At 43.3% G+C, this 20,939-nt stretch overlaps 1 protein-coding gene across 3 annotated transcripts in view; it reads right to left on the bottom strand.

Moving 5' to 3' along the window:
• Positions 1-20,939, bottom strand: part of PIEZO2 (piezo type mechanosensitive ion channel component 2) — a 503,985-nt gene that overhangs the window by 17,588 nt on the left and 465,458 nt on the right. For all 3 annotated transcript variants that reach the window (XM_090039669.1, XM_090039670.1, XM_090039671.1), the window contains 10 exons: positions 19,435-19,824; positions 17,801-18,059; positions 17,028-17,210; positions 15,601-15,853; positions 13,792-13,924; positions 12,858-13,005; positions 12,532-12,746; positions 9,937-10,095; positions 8,612-8,759; positions 1,033-1,221 (listed from right to left, as the gene is read on the bottom strand). In XM_090039669.1, the coding sequence (XP_089895795.1) occupies positions 1,033-1,221; positions 8,612-8,759; positions 9,937-10,095; positions 12,532-12,746; positions 12,858-13,005; positions 13,792-13,924; positions 15,601-15,853; positions 17,028-17,210; positions 17,801-18,059; positions 19,435-19,824 (2,077 nt within the window). The remainder of the gene's footprint in view (positions 1-1,032; positions 1,222-8,611; positions 8,760-9,936; positions 10,096-12,531; positions 12,747-12,857; positions 13,006-13,791; positions 13,925-15,600; positions 15,854-17,027; positions 17,211-17,800; positions 18,060-19,434; positions 19,825-20,939) is intronic.

Raw genomic sequence — 20,939 nt, 5'->3', positions numbered from 1 at the left:
ATACCTTTTTGGTAAGTCAACGGCTTTCAGTAATGATGTATTTGAGAGCAGTGCTGCTTGGCAGTGCAACGGCAAGTTTCCCATGTAAGCATAGCCTGGCAGAGTTAACTGAGATTACTGTGTATATCCTTCCTCACTGTGTACAATCGTAATTGGACTCACTCCTTCAGAGAAGTGTATCCTTGTCACTGCTGCTGAATTTCTTAAGTATATTGGTATTTCTGAAGGTTTTTTGTTCCTTTGTCTAAGTGCTACATGTACCCAAAGAGGATCTTAAACTGAAAACAGTTTTAAAACTTCAAAAGCTACTATGAATACCTGCTCTTCAAAAGGCCAAAACCAAAGTGGCATCTCTGAATGTTCCTCATGGCATCCCTACAAGCTATGTTGCGATTGATTTTGATTCAGCTATGAGGTTGACTGGCTAGCACAGAAGCACACATGGAATCCCTTGCAAAATAAATTGGATAAACATGGAATGACCACCTAAAAATCTGATTCAACTTTGTTTACTTTCTTTCACTCCCTAGGTAAAAACAGATGTCCAGTTTATCCCAGGTCTGATTGGGTCACTCATTTATACACTCAGCTGGAATGGCAATTAACTCATATTAGCTCCAATTTTCCAGGAAAAAGTTATATCTTATCCTGAATACTTCACAGGTACTTAAAGTATAGTAATGGGCTTGTACCTCTCTAGGATCCCAGGATAAAAAGCTCTGTCCAGGGAGAAATCCAATATCTGTTTTTAGCCCCTGAGAGAGTGAAGAATAGCTATACAGGTGCTAGTGGTCTATCCAGACATTTACTATAATGCAGTATCAGGTCAGATATTTGTCATGTGGAAGCAATGATGGCATTTTACAGTTTAATCATAAATCATTTATAAGATACTTAATTTTTTAACCCAGAAGGGATCATTATCATCACCTAGGCTGACCTCTGTGACTCAGCTAACAGATTTCACTCACCAATTCCTATATGCTTAATAAAAGAAAGAATATAGCACAAAGAATTAAGTTATTTTTTTACCTGATAACCTCCTAGGGTTATTGTGATTGATATATCAAGAGGCTTGTTGACGACGCCTGCAACAGATTTGATTAAAGACATGAAGAGTAGCGGGAACCAGACAATACAAATCAGCAAGACGACAATCATGCCACCCATTCCATACTTCACAACTTTCTTTTTCTTCTGGCCTCTAGGTTGAGGGTATCTCTGTAAAAAAAAAAAAAAGTCACATGGTAAAACATAATGTGTACATTTTTAATGTGGACCTATGTATAAGTAAATAAGAACCTTAGTGATTCCAAACTCTTGTAGTTCTTTACAAATTTCAGTTTTTGCCCAGTTTCATGACTATTTTTAGTGAAAGCTGAGCAGAAATCTAACTGTAACTGGATTGCTTTTGTGGCAAACAGAGGATTTAGTTTTAAATAAATCTGGGTCAGTTTAGGGCTTGGTGTATTAAAAAACCCCTGCAAGACTGCTCATCGTGCCGGGCTGGCAGAGTGGGTAGAAGGCGGCTGGAGCTGGAGCCCTGCGTGCCGAAGCAGGAGCTCAGGTTTCCCCCGCACTTGGAGCGGTGCAGCAGGAAGAAAAGCTGCCACTGCTGGAGGCAAGGGGAACGGAACAGCTCCACCAGCCTAGGCCCTGGCCAGTTTCTGACGGGGCTGTTCCTGGTGCAGCTGCAGCCCGCCAGGTGCTGCTCTGCTCCCCTTGCTTCCAGTGGCAGCTCCTCCTCCTCCTGCTCCTGCCATACTGGTCCAGGTGGGCAGGTCAGGGGGTACGGGGGAAAGTTTGAGCTGGGCAGATCCCATTGGAGCAGCACTAGTAACAGTCCCACTGGAAGCTGCGCGTGCTGGTCAGGGCCCAGGCTGTCAGGTGTGGGTGGGAACACAGGGTAGGCTGCCCTGACAGGAGCTGGTGGGGCTCGTCCTCATGTGGACTGCCACAAGGGTAGTCACAGGCCTGATCCAGTCAGTTTGCAGGCTGTATTTTGCCCACTTCTGTTCTAGAGTCTGCAACAATATTTTTGCATCTCTGTCTCTCTCCAAATCACATCAGAAAACATATCTGTTCTCCCTTGTCTGTAATTCTTCCCTCCCTCTGTTAGTGGCCTCATGATTGAATACTTTAATGGATTCACCATCCTGTACAATATCTTTCCACCACTGTTATTTACTTAGTATGTTCTCTTATATGATTTATTTCTGTATGGTATTTTGGGATACGATGCGCATGAAAGAAGGACTACACAAAATAATGATAAAGACATGCATTATTCTTGCTTTACAACATGAATCCATAAAGCCTGAAGTGAATATTACATTTGTAATGCAATGCTGCATGTAAAACAAATAAGTTACTTTCAAAAGTATTGTATCAAACCATTTGTCTTGGGCCAGGGAATACTATTTTCATTAATATCGTATCAAGCTTACAAGGGGCATATCATTTATCTGTAAAAGGTTAGTTCAGACACCTTCAGGATAAGTACAGACGTTCAGGTTCATTAGGGGAAGGTTAAATCAGTTCAAAATGGCTGTCTGATATCAGGTAGATCAGATGATCCTCCAAGCCCAAAGGGAGGTAATCCCAACACGAATCAAAGGGGGCAGGAGGGCACAAAAGCCCCCATGGCTCACCAAAAGCATCCGGGAATGTCTCCTAGCTAAAAGGGAGGCGTACACCCAATGGAAAGGAGGGGCTATCACCAGGGAGGATTATACTGTGGTTACTCAGGGATGCAGGGGGGCAGTCAGGAAGGCCAAGGCAAAGATGGAACTGGGACTAGCTTCCCAGATCAAGGACAACAAGAAGTCCTTTTTTAAATACATAGGGGGAAAACGAAGGTTCTGGGTAATGTGGGGCCCCTGCAGGACACACTAGGAAATTTGGTTGTTACACTAGATGACAAAGCCAACATATTTAACAATTTCTTTGCCTCCATTTTCTTAAGCAGGGACCGGAACAGTCACCCACCCTCTGGGCCCCCCTTAGATTCCAGGGGAGGTGTACCTAGGCCAAGGGTTAGTGAGGAACTAGTTACGGAACTTCTGGAGGGACTGGATGTATTCAAATCAGCTGGTGCGGATGATCTCCACTCCAGAGTACTGAGAAAATTGGTTGAGGTCATTGCGGGACCCCTGGCATGGCTTTACGAGCACTCATGGTGCTCTGGTGTGGTGCCAGAGGACTGGAGGGGGCCAATGTGGTTCCCATCTTCCAAAATGGGAGGAAGGAGGACCTGGGAAACTATAGGCCAGTTAGTCTTACCTTGATCCTGGGCAAGCTTTTTGACAAAATTATTCTGGCGCATATCCACAAGGGGCAAGCAGGGGAGATTATGCTTAGGGGCAATCAACATGGGTTCATTAGAGGCAGGTCCTGTCAGACCAACCTGGTGGCCTTCTATGACCAGGTCACCAAATCCTTAGATGCAGGGGTAGCAGTGGACATAGTCTTCCTGGACTTTCGGAAGGCCTTCGACACTGTCTCTCACCCCGTTCTCATTAAGAAACTGGGGGACTGTGGTGTCGACACCTACACAGCCAAATGGGTCGCCAACTGGCTGGAGGGCCGCACCCAGAGGATGGTAGTGGATGGGTCCTTCTCAACCTGGAAGGACGTGGGCAGTGGGGTTCCACAGGGCTCGGTCCTTGGGCCCACAGTGTTCAACATCTTCATCAGTGACTTGGATGAGGGGATAAATAGCACCCTGTTCAAATTTGCTGATGACACTAAGATGTGGGGGGATGTGGGCACGCTAGAAGGGAGGAATAGGCTGCAATCAGACCTAGACAGGTTACAGGGGTGGGCGGATGAGAACAGGATGGGATTCAACACTGACAAGTGCAAGGTGACGCACCTGGGGAGGAACAACCGGCACCATACCTACAGGTTGGGGAACTCCCTTCTCGTCAGTGCAGAGGCATAAAAGGATCTTGGAGTCATCATTGATGCCAGGATGAACATGGGCCAGCAGTGTGGGGATGCAGTCAGGAAGGCCAACTGCACCTTGTCATGCATCCACAGATGCATCTCAAGCAGGTCTAAGAAGGTGATACTCCCCCTCTATGCGGCACTGGTCAGGCTGCAGTTGGAATATTGTGTCCAGTTCTGGGCACCGCACTTCAGGAGGGATGTGGACAACATGGAGAGGGGCCAGAGGAGGGCCACTTGCATGATCAGGGGGCAGCAGGGCAGTCCCTACAAGGAGAGGCTATGGGACCTGAACCTGTTCAGCCTCCACAAGAGAAGGCTGAGGGGGTGTGAGAGTGGCCTGTTACAAACTAGTCAGAGGGGACCAGCAGGAATTGGGGAAGTCCCTGTTCCCCCATGCACTACCAGGAGTGACCAGGAATAATGGTCACAAGCTGGCAGAGGGTAGATTCAGGCTAGATATCAGGAGGTGCTAGTTCACTGTTAGGGCAGCTAGGATCTAGAACCAACTTCCAAGCGAAGTGGTGCTGGCTCCTACCCTGGGGGTCTTTAAGAGGAGGCTAGACAAACACCTTGCCAGGTTCGTTTGACCCCAGTACTCTTTCCTGCCATGGCAGGGGGTCCGACTCAATGATCTGCTCAGGTCCCTTCTGACCCTAGAAACTATGAAACTAGGATGCGGGGGTTAGCCTGGGATTGGGGATACAGCAGGCTGGAGGAGATTTGGAGTCTGCCAGGGGATGGAGGGGAGGCTCAACTCATGAGGGGTGGGGAAGGTGTGTGACATGAGGGTGGGGTGGAAGGGGCAGGCGTGACCCTGTGGAGCGGAGGGTGGGGGGCAAGCATGCCATGTAGGTGGGGAGGGCAGAGGCACAACCCACAGGATTTTGCTGGGATCCAGGAGCATTTGCAAGGATCAAGAGGCTTGCAGAATCCTTGGGGGGCTACTGTTAACCCCCTGTCCCCCCTGCACTGCACACCTACACCTCCATCACTCTGCCCCCTCCCCCCACCAGAACTTACTTGCTGGGGAGGGAGGAGGGCTCCAGCAAATGCTGATAAAAGTGGCTGCACCTGGAGTGGGTTGTGGGATCGGGATTGAGAGGACTAGCTGTCTGTTTCAGATGGGTTGCACTACTCTGTTTTTGTAGCTTGCCCAATACAGGCCAGATTCAGATGGGCTGTACTAACGTATCCTTATGATAAGCATATGTCCTCCACTGGAGGTCTATATTGAGCAGATTCTTTTTGGTGTTGGGTGGTGGAACTGGAGCTTGCTCCATCCACTCCATGCACTGAGCTGGTATTACAGTGCTTCCAGGACCAGTGGGGGGCGGGGGGGGGAAAAAAAGCTGTCTGCAGGGGAGGCAGCAAGGGGCCAGGGGGGCATGGTCAAAAAATAGCCCTGTGCTGGGGTGGGCGTGAAAACAGCAGCCCCAGGTCTGGGGCCAGTGGCTGGATTTTCCCAGCGCTGGGGCTGCGCAGGGAAAGTATACAGAAGTCACATGCACTGTTTTGACCTAAATCAAAAAAGTTTGATACTACATAGATCTAGATTTATCTTAATTTGGATTCTGAAATTTTTAGACTCTTTTGTGTGCATGGAATTTCTGTAGAGTTATAGGTTTATACTGATTGCTGGTCACTGAGAGTGTAAGGTTGGCACCGGGATGAGCTAAGTTTAAGTTGGATGGCCTTTTTTGAACCCGATTTAAACTCAAGTGTCTGTACCTAGCCCTGATGCAGTTCCAGAGTAGCTCAGAGAGACTAACAGCCAAAATCCTCAGGAGAATGAATGAAAGTGATAGATAAAGCACCAAAGTTCCCTTGAAATATCCTGATAAAGTTACTGGTAGTTGTACTAGTCTTAACAGACAGGTTCCTGTGATATGAATGCAAGAGTCCACCCAAAAGCATGGCAATATATAGTACTAGCACACATGGACTTGGAAACTTGCTTATCCCAAAATTATACTACATAACAATACAGACTGATGCTACTATAGAAACAGCAACAGGGATAGTGACTCTGGAACTGGATTATGTTTTGATACTGTTCCATTCATCATAGGTATATAATTAACCTAAAAACCTAAACATTAGGTTTTTGTGGATTTCTATAAAAAGAAATTAATTTAAGTGACATACCTTGACATCCTGTAGATTTAAGGGGAAGAATTATAAGAAAACTAGAAATATACCAACAATACTAAAGTATATTGCCATTTTACTGCAAATGTACAATTTCTGAATATTTAGGCCATTCTGCATTCTTAAACTAATGCTTCATTTCATTTTAAACTTGGCAAAATAAAACATAAGGATGCTATTTTTACCAAGGGTACAATGGCCTCATCAATACCCATTCTCAGTGTAGTGTGGGAGTGCCAACAAGAAGCATTCCTGCCATCTTGATGTGTGCCCCAGAGAATAAGATCATGTTTGTAGTGCCTCATAGGTGACTTGGGAACACCACCAGGAATCATGGTTTTACCCAGCTGTGCCTACACTGGATGCACCTGATATCAGACATTAGATCTGTAGAGCAGTCTACAGAAATTGAGTCAGAATTCTCCTCTCTTCACCAGTCCATGTGTGCATAAGACTTGCAAATGAGCTTCTGAGGTATAACCGAGTGTTGCCGTGGTCTACCTAAAAGATACTGTCTATGAAACTCATGCCTCATAGCTATGCTCTATACCAGGGGTCAGGAACCCCTGGCACATGTGCCAAGAATGGCACACGAAGCCACTTTGCTTGGCACACCACCAACAACTTTGGCTCTAGGCAGCAGCTGCCAGCCACAGGGCCCGGGCTGCTCCCAGCAGGTGGCTGGGAGGCTGCAAGCCCTGCTGCAAGCAGCCTGGGTACCATGGCTGGCAGCAGTGACCCCCGGGGCTGGGCCAGCTGCAGCTGGGAAGCTGCAAACAGTTGCTGCCACTCTGCCCCAGCTCCGGCCTTGGCCCTGGGCAGGCAGCAGATGCTGGCGAGGCTCCCCACCGCATTGCCCTCCCTGCTGCCTTTGCTGAGCAGTGTGTGGGACCCAGCGCGGCAGGGCACAGTGGGGAGGCACACGAAAACTGCCTGCTGCTCTGAGTGCCCCACTGCCCTGGTAACACTTCCCCTGCAGGTGGGGGCAGCAGCAAGGGGCACAACCCTGTGCTGCTGCCTGCACTGCTCCCGTGCACACAGGGAAATGTGACCAGGGCAGTGGGGAGCTTGCCGTGGCAGGCAGCTTCCCTGTGCAGCCCCTCTGTGCGCTGATGCTCTGGGTCACACACCTGCACTCCGGAGGACCCAGGGGAGGGCAGCAGGGCTGGGGGTGCAAGGTTGTGCCTCTCACTGCAGTGCTGCCCGCACCTGTAGGGGTAGTGTGGCTGGAGCAGCGGGGAGCTCAGAGCGGCAGACAGTGTTTGTGCACCTCCCTGCTGTGTCCTGCCACACCCAGTTACACATGCTGCTCTGCAGAGGCGGTGTGGAGGGCAGCATGGTGGGGAACACAAGGCCGCAATGTGCACCTGCCCTGCCCCTGCCCCTCACACAGATCTGGGGGGCACAGGTCTCCCCTGCTCACCCGGGAGTGTATGCTCCCACCAGAAGCTGGCCTCACCCCCCACTCAAGCCCAAAGCAGCAGTGGGGGAACCAGCTCCTGCTCCTGCAGCAGCAGCCACTGCCTTCTGTTGTAGGCAGGGAGCTGCGGACCTGGGCCCCTGGGCCCATAGCCCTGGCAGCTGGGGACCCCCTCAGGCAGGGCTGGGGGGGTAGAGGCTTTGGGTGAGGGGCAAAGGGGCATGATCAGGGCTTGGGGGCTGTTGTGGGGGGACATGCCCAAAACAAATGCACAAGATCAAAGGTAGCGTCGTAAGTTTTATGTATTGTCATCAGGTTTAGAATTTTTAGAAAATCTGGTATGTACCATAAAAAACAGGCCACATTTATGATTGTGAACAAGACAACTATGCGGTGCATCCTGCTGTGTACCCCCTGCCCTTGTTTGGTTTTTCTGGCGTGCCAGCACTCTGGCACCTTCCAAGGTAGACATTGCTGTTTTTTCAGCACCCTGATTCAAGATCTTTGCCTACCCCTGCTCTATTCTTTTGGAAGCCCTCTGAACTGGAGGGATTATGGAGAATTTCTTCTATAGATGCCTTAAACAGGAATTATTTTGCTGTTCATCATGATGTATCCTGAGGGACATACTATATATTCTCATCTGCATTGTTTTTTATATTAAGCTGGTTTAGTCTTAGCTGCTCACCTAGTTGTTTTAAACAATCATAATTCATTTGCCCACCAAGACTTATTCTTTGGTCCAACTCTGAAATGCATACGTGCAATTGAACAACTACATTTTCAGACAAAAATTACCACGACTATATGTGGAGCTCATATAAATGAATGGAAAATCAGTTAGGCACTAAGGAGGTTAGCTGCTTGCAAGCCATTTGATTTTCATTCGTGGTAATTACACGCAAATGTAGGCAAACTGTTGCTCAGACATCTTAGTGAGTAAGCCCCCTCACCTCTCTTACAGAAATTTGGCCCTCTGATGTATTTTTCATTTATTTAAACTTATAACTTGGCAGGTTTTTCTTCATTATTGCCACAATTATCTGAGCTGGCGAGGAAAAAAGGCTTAGATCACTTTTCCAGCTTTCTTACTTTTTCTGACTCTCGCCAACACTTTAGGATGAATATATGAGCATAGATATCTTCCACACAGATCCAGCTGGAAAGACTCAGAGTGGTGTCAGTCCAAACCCAGTCCATTACTGCTCTCAGCTCAGTCAAAAATGGAACCAGGCGGAATCTGAAAGGAAAGACAGACATGACAATAGATGACCAAACGCTTCGCTGCTTCACTTGTATTCTGACCACTAAACCATATATTCTGGGGCTACTACTAGCATTACTAACCTCTAAACAGCTTCATACACAGTGCTTTAAAAAATCAACTTTGTCATAACCAATGTTTTCTTAACCCCTCATACATTCCTAGCCCAAGACTACTTTGGTATTAGGCACAATATTAAAATCAAGCTCTAGTGACAGGCATAAGTCCTGGTGTCTTACTATTTCAGAGGGATGAAAAAAGGATTTTAAACTTTAAAAAGGGAAGAGTCCTAGCTTTCAAGTTGGGCTCCTGGCCTGTGCTTCTAGGCACAGATGTTCTCTAAAGAAACAGGACCTTACAGTGATTTCAATGTAAAACAGTGGTGTTCAACCTTTTGGCCATATGGGTCACATGAGTGACACAGGGCCTGTCCGTGGGCCTGACACCACCCCTTCCTGTCCCGTGCACTGGGATTGGGCCCTCAGGGTCCAGTGCCACTCTCTTCCAGCCCCTGCACTTGCAGATTTTATTCTGGGAGTACAACACTGCTTCATCCCGCTCCCTTCCCACCAGGAGCATGTCCCAGGGCCCAGCACTGCCCTTCCTGCAACCCACACGCTGGGATTCGGTCCTGGGGGCACCCCCTGCTGCTGCCTCTGCCTGGCCCGACACATTTAGATCAGGTATACTGAATCTGGCACTCAGGGTCCAGAGCTTCCCATGAGTCAGGAGATTTGCCAGTAGGGAAGCAGTGTCATTGCACCCCCACTGCCCAAATTTCCAGAACTGCCAGGAGCACTGTGGGCCAAATGGCCTAGAGCTGGGGGCCAGAGTTTGAGCAGCCGTGATTTAAAATATTTAAGGTATTTTTATATGCTTTAAAATGTGTTGGTTAGTATTTTTCTTTCAATGATGTCTGGATGGATAGTTGGCCTCATGGTAGGTAAGGCTCCTGAACTTACAAAGGAGATGGTATTTTTAATTCCCTGTATTACATGCAGCATAGACAAGAAATATGACAGTGTATTGTGCATTACACATTTGCAATGACCTGCAGAACTACGTCAGGGATAAGGCAGCCATCTCGGTGATCGCTCAACCTTCATATTACATATATACAAGTTTGTGTACGAGAGAGTAGGTATTTACTTACCCTTGAAATAAGAAGAGGTTTACATAGTTGTAACTTTTTGTGAGGAAGTTGCCTAGAACACGGGTTGGATAACCACAGCGTATTTGATAAGCCGATAATCCAAAATAAACACATTTCACAAAATACCAGAGCTGGGCAACAGTATTTTGGCTAAATTTTCTGCAATGAAAAAGTGAAAGAGATAAATTGTTAAGCTTTGTATCGGTGTGCTGCCAATTTAACCCCAAAGGCTCTTTTCTCCTATAGAAATCTATGATCAGGATTAGGCACAGTCAGGGTGGATTTGATTTAAATCAAACTGATTTAAATCATGATTTAATCACAATTTAAATAATTGATTTAATCATTGTTTTCTACCAAAAAAGTGCATTCTTGTTGTTTGATATAACTTTCATTAAAATATCCCCAAACAGAGTCTCTTTTATGGCCTGGCAAGCCTGCTGTTATGATAGGTTTTCCCTTCTACCATACTATTCCCTCACTAGATCTCAAATCAATTGAGAGGCTATACTTAGAAACTTATCCCTAAAACCTTCTGGAACAGTCTGCTCAAAATGTTTCTCGTTTGTTTCTATTGCCTCTCCCTCCTTGCATTTATCTCCAGACTCCTCCTCTTTGCCCAGATCTACTCCCCCCACCCCACAATCCTCTATTCATTTAACTTCTTGAAACTTTGCACTTTTAGAGAACGGTAAGGGCTTGATTTTGTGTACACAAACTTGCAGAGAGACAAGAAGGCTGATGGGTAGGTAATTAGGTCTGCTATCTCTCATCTCCATATACTGCTGTAAACATGGACGTTATCTCTGTAGACACAAATCCACAATTTGAGAACTGAAACTAAGCATCACAGAGATGCTTAATGGGATCTTATGAACTGAGCACTGAGTCACATTGAGTAGAGTGGTTTTCTTTAATCTTTACTAATTTATAGAGAATTCTCTGGGAACCCCATAAGAATGGGGCACTAATATAGTCCATGGCCTGTTGTGACCTATTGATAAAACTTTTCTAAGTTAGATGAATATGCTGTCTCAAATAGTATATAATTAGAAGTAATAATCCCGACTCCATGATGATATATTTGAGCTCCAACATATCTTAAATTAAAATGATCTTTATATAGGTTTATTTTTTAAAAGCATCTTAACAAAAATATAATTAAATTTAAAAATCTGATTTAAATAAAACAAACCCTTTTATTAAAAAAAAAAAATTGATTTTTATCCACCCTGGCCTCAGGGCTCTTTGCTTGCATCACCCAGCTCTAGAGGAAAACCTGTATGGGAAAGTATTGCTATTCTACCATGTACACATAGTTACAAGAAATGTAAAAGTCCCACAGAGTTGTGTTAATGGTGCCAATCATCCTGCGAGTACTTGACCCACCACAAGGGACCTGCCAGGTCACTGAGTCCAGTCACCTGAAATTGCAAGAATATTCACTCTAGCTGCTCTTGTATATTACAGCTACAAAGCATTTGATTTAAAGAAATATGTGGCACAGAAAGAGGTGGAATGGTCCCTCATAGGATATTTTTAAGCATTTTTGTGATGCTTGCTAAGAACAGCATTTGACAGCCAGATATAAAACAATGTATTCAATGTGATTGTTTTGCAAAACAACTATTGTAGTTAAGGAACTTTCCTGGGCTTATGGAAATCAGCTTGATTTAAATTGACCCTGACAGGTGTTATTTATAGATGCATGAAGAGAGTATGAGATAAATATTTCATAAGGGCAAGGTAAAGGTCCAAAAGATTTTGTTGCTTTTTCTTATAAACAACCACATTAAATCAGCAGTTCCAAACTTTCATTTCAGTTCCCAAGGTCCAGTATCTTTTGAGACAAGAAATCATTTGGACAATACTCATTTTATTCATGCATGGCTGTACTACTATTACATGGGGGAAAAATACAATAAGTACATTCAAAGACAATTTTAAAGTGCAAAGATAACCTTTCTATGTTTCCTATTTCATTGTTTGTATTATTCATATCTTAAACACCTATTTTGTTCTTGCCAGTAAACTAGTTTGGCACTACAAGACATGATGCAACTCACTTGGAACTTAAAGTTTGAAAATATATATTTTATTATTTGATAGGACTAGCTATGACCTATTACTCAGCAACTGTATGAGGTCATCTGCAGTGGAACTATGTAATTATGATTACATGGTGATGGAGTAGATGGGGCAGCTGTGAATTCGGTGGGTGTTAGGAAGTGTTCATTAAAACATGGGGCGCCTGTGAGTTTGCTGTATATCAGCTTTGACTGGCTAGATTTCTCCATTTAATTTAGTTCTTCAGATATTCATAATGAAAGCATCGTTACATTTTGCCTTTACGGGAGTTTAAATACATACTATTTCAATATATTTGTTTTAATTCAGTTTCCCCCCACTCAAACAGTCACATATTGCCAACGCTATTGTTCTGTAAAGGCATCTATGTAACCTGCTTATTAATGAAAGCAGGAAGAAATCTATTTATGACTTAAGAGTTTTTGGCTACACCATACTCAAATGAAACGAGGATTAAATTTGAAAATGATCCATTTAACTCTCTTTTTGTTATTTCTAGAGATTTACCTCTCTGTCACTCCGGGCAAGATAAAGAACATCCAGAAGTGTATCCCAAAAACAAGGATGACCTGGAAGATGACTTTTCCCATGACTGTCTTTCTGAGATACAGTGCTCGGTCTACCACCATGGTCCCAAACTGAATGAGCACCATCACTAAAAATGCCTCTGGTACCTGGTCCTCTGATAATGATGAAGTGATATCAGCTGCTGCAGAATGTTTCTAGGAAAGAAAGCAGATACAGTTATTTAGAAAGGGCCAGTTCCCCAAGGTATTTCACAAATAACATAAAGATTCTGACAGGATTTACAGATCAAACCTCTCATGACATACCCCAAAGGCCCAGAATCCAAACACAATGATAATGAAGTCCACAGTGTCTGCGAGGAACATCAGCACATAAACGTCAGTAACAGCACTGTAGTCTGGGTGAATGAGATTGTAGAAAAATTGTCTGATAGGAATGTACACCTGAAGAGTCCTGAAACATCATAAATCACAGTCTGGTTTAGGAGAAATACTTTGAGAACAATGCCATTACATTTATGAAAGGAAGAGTCTGACATCATTTATGTGTAGATTTATGTCTTTCACTATCACTACCAATTGTGTTGGTTGTGCCTACAGTGTTCTACAAACCCTTGTCTCTCAAAAATACCCTAAGTCTATCAACTTATTTCACAGGGAGCTTTTAGTTGCTACTAACTTGTTTAATTCCGAGTAGGTGAAACCAGGTGGAAATCATCTGCATCTGAACAATCTATAGAGCTGTCCCATGGAGGCACCAAACATCTGGACTCGGTCTGGTCTTTGGATTTTGCCTCAGTAGTCTAAAGGGAGGCTGGAAGGTCTGGGCAACCTCCACTCTTCCAAAAAATTCCTGCCCAGGCATATGCATCGCAGTGCTGAGAGCGCCTTCATGCATACACCACAATCCAGGAGGATCGATAGTTGTCACAAGACAGATATCCAGCCCCCTAAATTATGTATATTTTTATAAGAAGCCAGGGTTTGTTGTCATTGATATCTTTTATAAATAAATAATATCACCCACAAATATCCTTGTTTCTCACATTTTTTCCTGAACCTTGACAACTGCAACATCATCCCAATGCTACCACAACATGGAGTATATTTTTAGAAGTGATTTTAGTTATAGTAGTATCTTTCAGTTAGTTAAACAGTTATTTTACTATTTCAGTCTTCTCCATCCACAATCTAAATATCCACCTCCCTAAATAGCAAACAAAAACCTCATCCTGCTCACTTTTTAATGGTAAATGCCTTGGCTTTGATCATTTGTTCTCGAAACTTTTCCATAAGGAGCTCTTTTCTAGATTTTTGCTTGATGCTTAAAACACTGCTTCCTTTCTGACTGCTGTTTCGGGTACTGGTGCTTCCTGGAAAGTAGGGTGGAGGAAGAAAAAGAAAGCAGAATGTTTTCATTAGAAACACAGTTTAGATAAAAATATAATGAGCAATTAAAAAACAGACCATCACTCTTGTAAATAAGCCATTAAGACAGATTCTGAAACAAAGCCTTATGCTCTGGGAGGGTCTAATACAGATGTAACCATATGCTGACGCAAAGCCTTTGACCCAACTTTCCAGCAATGTTTCTGCAATTTAAATCTGATGGCTATTCATTAATAAACAGAATCTTCCTGATAGCAGAGACCAGAACCCAGACTTCCCTCTTCCCCAGGGAGTGTAATTACTGAGTCAGGCTCCCTTCTGTTCGTTCTTCCATTCTTGCACTCTTGTTGCCCCAGGTCCCCAGTTTTAAAAGGAGGAGTACAGAGTGCTCCCATCTTTGTATTCCACAGCCTGGTGTTGGAGCCCTCTCCTGGAAAGCTGGTGATATGAATTCAAATCTTTTCATGATCAAGTGGGACTAGAATCCTGGGCAAAAGGTTTAACAACTGAGCTAGTGGGGAAAAGATTACTGAATTCAGTCCAATGATCACTTGTTCAGTACTGTCAATGTGAGTTGTATGGCTCCTGTTCACCTAATGGCTGAGACCTTTTGGAGGCTGCAGGTGGAGTATGTGAACTTTCAATGAGCAAATTTAATTGCAAAGGACCTCAGGTGGGTCCTGAGATGCACATGAACCTGAGCAGAGGCAATGAACTCCAAAGTGGAGGAAAATACTGCATGAAAAGGCACAGTGAGTTTTTAGGGTGCTGGCACAGGCCAATTTGAAACTTTCCCTTGGACTCGGGGACTAGAAATAGAGATCAGCAAATGAAGTGCATCAGCTGTGCCAGCTTTCCCAGCCCCAGGACTGTACCAGAGTGTCGACAAGCACCTGGGGAATCGCAAATAGGGGAATCCAGGCAATTGTTCCTGGGACTTCAGGGGCTGGATCTCATTCCTGGGGCATGAAAGCTCAGGAGTGCCTACCTGGGGCTGCTGTAGAGCACTCTTCTGCCATAAATCTAACAGATGTCTGCTGCAATAAGGTGATAGATTGATACCATCTATGTCATGGACACAAAGTTTAGACATTTAGGGTGCTACATGGTTCTGGGAACACCAGGATCTGGGGGAGCAACTTTTCAGGAAGGCACCCCTTGGAAGGATGAGGACCAATGGTCACAAACTAATAGATGGAAGATTTAGGTTGGACATAAGGAAGAACTTCTTCTCCATAAGGGTAACTAGAATCTGGAACATACTCCTAGCAGAGGTGATGCAGTCACCATCCTTGGAGGTGTTCAAAAGGAGGTGGGAGAAGCACCTCGTTGAGCTAGTTTGAACTCTTTAACCTGCCTACGGCAGGGGACCAGACTCGATGATCTTACAGTTTTCTTCTGGTCCACTGACTCTATGACTTGGCTGTTGTGCTACCATACACATTTTATGGATGCACAAAGGCAACATCTGTTTCCACCCAGGTATCCAACTCCTGCTTATGTCCTTGTTATGTACCTTGAGGCACCTTGTTATGCACAATGAGGCAATTTGAATTTGGCCCTGGTCCCATTTCATTATAACAACACCCAAAGTTTCTACAGAACAATCCAGTGAGAAAAGACATTTGCTCTTCCAGTGCCACACTACCCTGACACACACCTCTCTTTGACCTGTGTGAGGAGAAGCTGGATCTATGTGAAAGTTGTGAGCCGCTGCTAGAACTTTTCCTTCTGATGGCAGTCTGCTGCTCTGGGAAGTGGACATGTACAGATTCCACAGATGCTGCAAGGTTAACGGACTTCAAAGAAGCAGAAGAGTCCCTCCTGCCTGCTGTCATTGAAAGCTCGTCATCTGAGTCCTCTTTATTACTGGCATTATCCACTTGGTCATCTTCATCCCATAACCCATGGCACTAGTGAAGAAAAAAATGAGGACACATCGTTTCTGTATTTCTGTTAGGGCATTATTCACTGTGCTGTAAAAACCAACTATAGAATGAATGATATTAGTCTTACTATTGTAATATTTAAAGGGCATCAATCCCCTGCATATATGAGTTCTACATTGGTAACAGAAAGCAAAGCTTGGCTGAGCTGTTTAGTTAAATGGACATAACCAATAGCTGGAAGGTATACAGAAGTAGACACATTTTCTGGGACACACAATGTTGAAAATGAAGCTCCCAGTGTTCCTCTGTGAAAAGTGCTGTTACGTCACAATGTTGCAAGGACTAGTTTTGGACTTCTACAGTCTATCACAGCAAAGTAGTACTATTCTCATGCCATGATTAGGGGAAATTATGGATATAATGGATCAAAACATGTCACACAAAGGATTTTTCTTTTGGTTCACTTCAGCACCATGCCTTGAATCACTGTTCACTGTCATGCCATTTTGAGAAAAAAAAGATAGATAGGTTATGAACATAAATGTAATTTAAATGGTTGAAGATAAAAGACAGCAATATAGGCTAAGCAGCTCAAACAGAAAAGCATGGAGTACAACTCTCAAGTGACACACTCACTTATCACACAACCGTGCTTCATGATTATCACATGGCTGTATTACCAGACTAAACGATTGCAGAGTGATAATGAATTCCTCAGTAATTCCATGGACCCAAATGTGTGCAGTGGGCACAATGCCCACTATTGTGGTAAGACTGTCTGCAAAGCATACCACGAACCCATGAGAACCTGCCTCTTTGCTGAGATGGCATGACTTTAATTATAGTTTGAAGAAACACATTTACTTAAGAAATGAAGTCTTTACAATTTAAATGACAAATACACTTTTTGAAGAGCAGAGATTAATATAATGTAACATTAACTTGGCAAAGAATAAATACATCTTTCAAGACCCTGACTAGCAAAGGACAGAGAGGAAGAATGGCCCTTTGGAGTAGGGATGAGAGCTGGAATGTATCTTAACTTGTGCCACAGACATCTTGTATGATACACAGCCTCCTTGTTCTTCACCTTCCTATTTGTAAAAATGTGATAGAAATGTTACTTTACAGCATTGTGATGATGAGTCTAGGAATTACCATGAAATTAAACAAATATATGCATTTTAACTTACATTACCTTTAAAATGGATCGATGGAAGAACAAAGCAAGGAGCTGAACAAGATCATAGTGCACATAACCCTCTTTCTTCTCAATACCAATAATATTGGGAGGGTGGTAAGGTTTATCTTTGGTATACTCCACATGTTTATTCCAAGGAAAGAAGCCAAACTGAAAGAAATACTTGATAACAATAGCCACCTATAATGAAACAATGTATGGGGAACAGTTATCCAAACATTACCATCTGACAGGATTGGATTCTTGTCAGTAATATAAAAAATATGCAACTACTTCATGAATTTTATAACAAGGCTTATTAGTACTTTTGTTGTTATGCATCAGTAATAACTACATTTTCATATATTTTTAATAAGAGGGGTAGTCATTAAATAAATTGCAATTATCACCAGGTACCACTCAACAGGTACCATGGTTATCTCTTTATAACAGATGGTGAGTGCAGGCTTCTGAGTGGTAATAGCTAGGTGGTAGCTATTAGTAAATGGTACTTTTTTCATCAACTTCTTTAGGTGACAACAAAGACATCAGATAAATGCAGGGGAAAAATACTCCCATAAGATGCTCTCATACATACTACAAATGTCCAATGGTTTTATTTTTAGTAAATATTTACATTAAGTTAATGACCAAAGATGTAGTGCACCACCATATTGGGTGATGTACAGGAACAGCCAAGAGACATGCCACGAAGGGCCTGCTACTCTTTTCTTTGCAACAGTATGTGTTATTTGCTCCTAACAAATAAGGACGTAAAAATTATCACATACCTCAGTGTAGACAATAGCAGTCATCCAGAAACGCTTGCTAGGCCTGGGGACAGACAGCATGGCCCAAAGAAATATAAGTATGGGAAGCACAAGAGTTATCATAGAAGCAGAGATCATGTGATTAAGGATAATCACAAAATAGCACACCATTTCTGACCGGGCCACCAACGTATTGTACAGGGCATAAATGAGGAGCAATATCCGAGGCTGATCAACATAGAATTTCTCTGACTCCTCCAGTTCTTCATCATGAAACATCCTGTAAGAAGAAGAGTTCCATAAATGACATGAAAATAAAATGTGTGCAATATCATTTTTAATTAGTACTGTTTTCCCTTTTAAAAATAGGGCCAAATTCTGTTGGAGAGTCTATAAATATAAATAAAAAACCAATTATCAGCAATCTTGTTTGATGCAAACATCATGTAACATTCGAATTCAGTGACAATTAAAGCAAACCAATAGGAAGTGACCCCATGCACTCCCCAGCAGACCCAGAAGTGGACCAGAAGCCACATCTGGTACCTTGAGGTATGCAGAAAAAACATTTAAAGCTGTAGCTATGGCCGAATCACTGATTCTCCAAATCAGCATTGAATCTTCAGATTTGGATTTGGCTGAATCAAATCGGGAACAGTGATCCAGATCAACTAATTGAATCACTATCCCCAATTCAGGCCGAATTTGAATCTGAATCGAATACGGCTCATTTTGCACACCCCCAATGAAGAAGCCTAAAAGAAAAAACACTCAGTTTACACAAGCAATATGATGCTTTTCTGTCTATTTTCAACTGAGCCAAAGGACATTTTTGGGGATTTGATATTTTGCCTGGGCCTTGCACTTGTCTATAGTGCAAGAGAAGGAGCCTCTTCTCATGTTGGTTCTACTTTGACACAGGCAGACACACTTCTACAGGAGATGACATCTACAGGAGCCTTACAGCCCTGTTTGGTGTAATCTTATCTTATATGGGCTGCATAAGGCCTAAGTAGAATTTCAGACTCTGCATTCGATGGAGCAGAGGGACAGCTCCTTCTTTGCTCTTCTGGAATTACAAATTGAGAAAGCAAAGTTATGGCTCCAGGTGCTGGCCCACACAATTAGCTGGCTATGTGGAGAGCAGAGGAGTATCCTGTATCTATCTCATGAAGGAATATAGCAGATGCTTCCTCTGTAGACTTACAAGTTTTATCAGAAAGCCTCTCCTTCAAAAGTGGGAACAATTTCAATGACCATTTAAACAATAATTTAGAGAGATACACCTTATGGCAGCCAAACAGTGCATTTTTGGGAAGAAACTTTCCTGTGCCATCACTAGAGCTGACATCCACATTTCTACATTTGGAATGCAGAGATGTTAAAGAGTCTTTCCCACTTTCATTGGGATAATTTTAGAAACAAAACATTTTCTGGCTGCAATTAAAACAATGTTGGAGAAGATGCCCCTCACCAAACAATTATAAAGAACAGTTGTAATATTTTAAAAAGGAAAAAAAACTCTCTCTCAGGAACAACTACAGAGAAAAAATTACACAAAAAAGTAGCTAACCTATTTTGGAAACCTTAAAGCTGGCACTAAGATTTCACTTAAAGTTTAAGCACTTAAAGATTAAACACTCAAAGTTTCTTACTTGTTCAGAAGCAACTCGCTGGCAGTTAGTTCATGAGTCAGTGGAGGGAGAATGGTGTCATTCAATTTGTCACTTGGATGTTCATCTGGGCTCACTAACATGAGGCTCTTGCCACCAGAGTCATCTTGAGAACCAACTGAAATATCCTCAAAGCTGACTGCTTTGCTATATGAAGGTGGGGCTTCAGCATTGCCATCCCCAACAGAATATAACTGCATGTCAGTATCCGGAGTGCATGCAACCTCTTCTGAATCCATGCCGTAATCTTCTGTCTCCTCCTCTTGCCTTGATGCCAAACGTGCCCCATCATCCTCATGCTCCCCTTCCACTTCTTCAATAGTTTCTGTTGTCCCCTGACGGGAATACAGCATGGTGACCTGGGTAGGCTCACTGTCAGGAATAACAGGAACAGAATTTTTCCTCAGAAATTTTTTGTTAAATTCTGCTAAAAATATTAGCAACATCAGTCCACTCCTAAACCCTCAAAATGCATTGCATTTGGCAGAAAATGTATCACCATCATCTCCCCTTCACACATACAGAGCCATCTGTTCCATCTGAGCCCTGAGTGATTGCTTGTTGAATTTTCAGTGATTCAATATGGCTCCAAAGCAAGTCAGGACAAACTGGTGCTGACAAAGAGAGAACTTGTACCCATTTTCTTAGAACAAAAAATTCCAACCACAATCAGGACATGTTTCAGCATTTATTTTGAGTGTGCTGCATGATGCCACACTATATATAAGGATCCATCTGCTTCAATTAAATGCTTATAACAATTGTGGCTTTGTTGCATAGTTTTAAAGCTGCAGTTAGCAATCAAAATGTAAGTTGGATACACACAATCGATCATCCATCAAGTCTGATTCTAAACCCAGTAATAATGGACAGAGAACCCGCACACATGGAGAAACTCCATTCCAATTAAAGGCCGTTCTGGGAACAGGAATGTTATGATACCTTTCTTACCTTTAGGTCATGTAATATTCTTCTTCTTCAGTCCTTTGTCTTACCTGTCTTTTCCTTTTCCTTCTGCACACCTCTTTTCTTTTTCCAACTGTTCTTATTTTTTTTTAATCTATTTACCTCTTTCACAGCTTCTCTCTTGCTTGATCATCCCTGCTCTGCTTTGCATGTTCTACATCATTCCTTCTACTATTTTGCTTCTCTTTTGGCCACCTCCTCAAATACTCTATCCTTGTTTTCCTTCTGGACTTTTTTTGCTGATGTTTTTATTTCTCCTAATCCCTAATTTTTCACTCTTTCCACTCCCTTCCCTCATTCTTGCTAAAAGAGCAGAGCCAAAGTTTCTATGTCATGGTTCCTAAAGTTAGATTCCCATGCCTGTATAGAGGTTGTCTGATCATCTGAAAAATGAAACTCCCACAAATTATGTTGATGCCAATGGGAGCAGCTGTGGGTTCAACACCTTTGAAAATCTGGCTATTATTATTCAGGTGACTAAAAGTGGGTTTAGGAGCCTGACTTTAGGCATCCAGTTCAAA

Source organism: Crocodylus siamensis, chromosome 3 (genome assembly GCF_052110815.1).
Source record: "Crocodylus siamensis isolate JL-2025a chromosome 3, ASM5211081v1, whole genome shotgun sequence".
Lineage (NCBI taxonomy): Eukaryota > Metazoa > Chordata > Crocodylia > Crocodylidae > Crocodylus > Crocodylus siamensis.
This window is presented reverse-complemented; position numbering and strand designations above follow the sequence as displayed.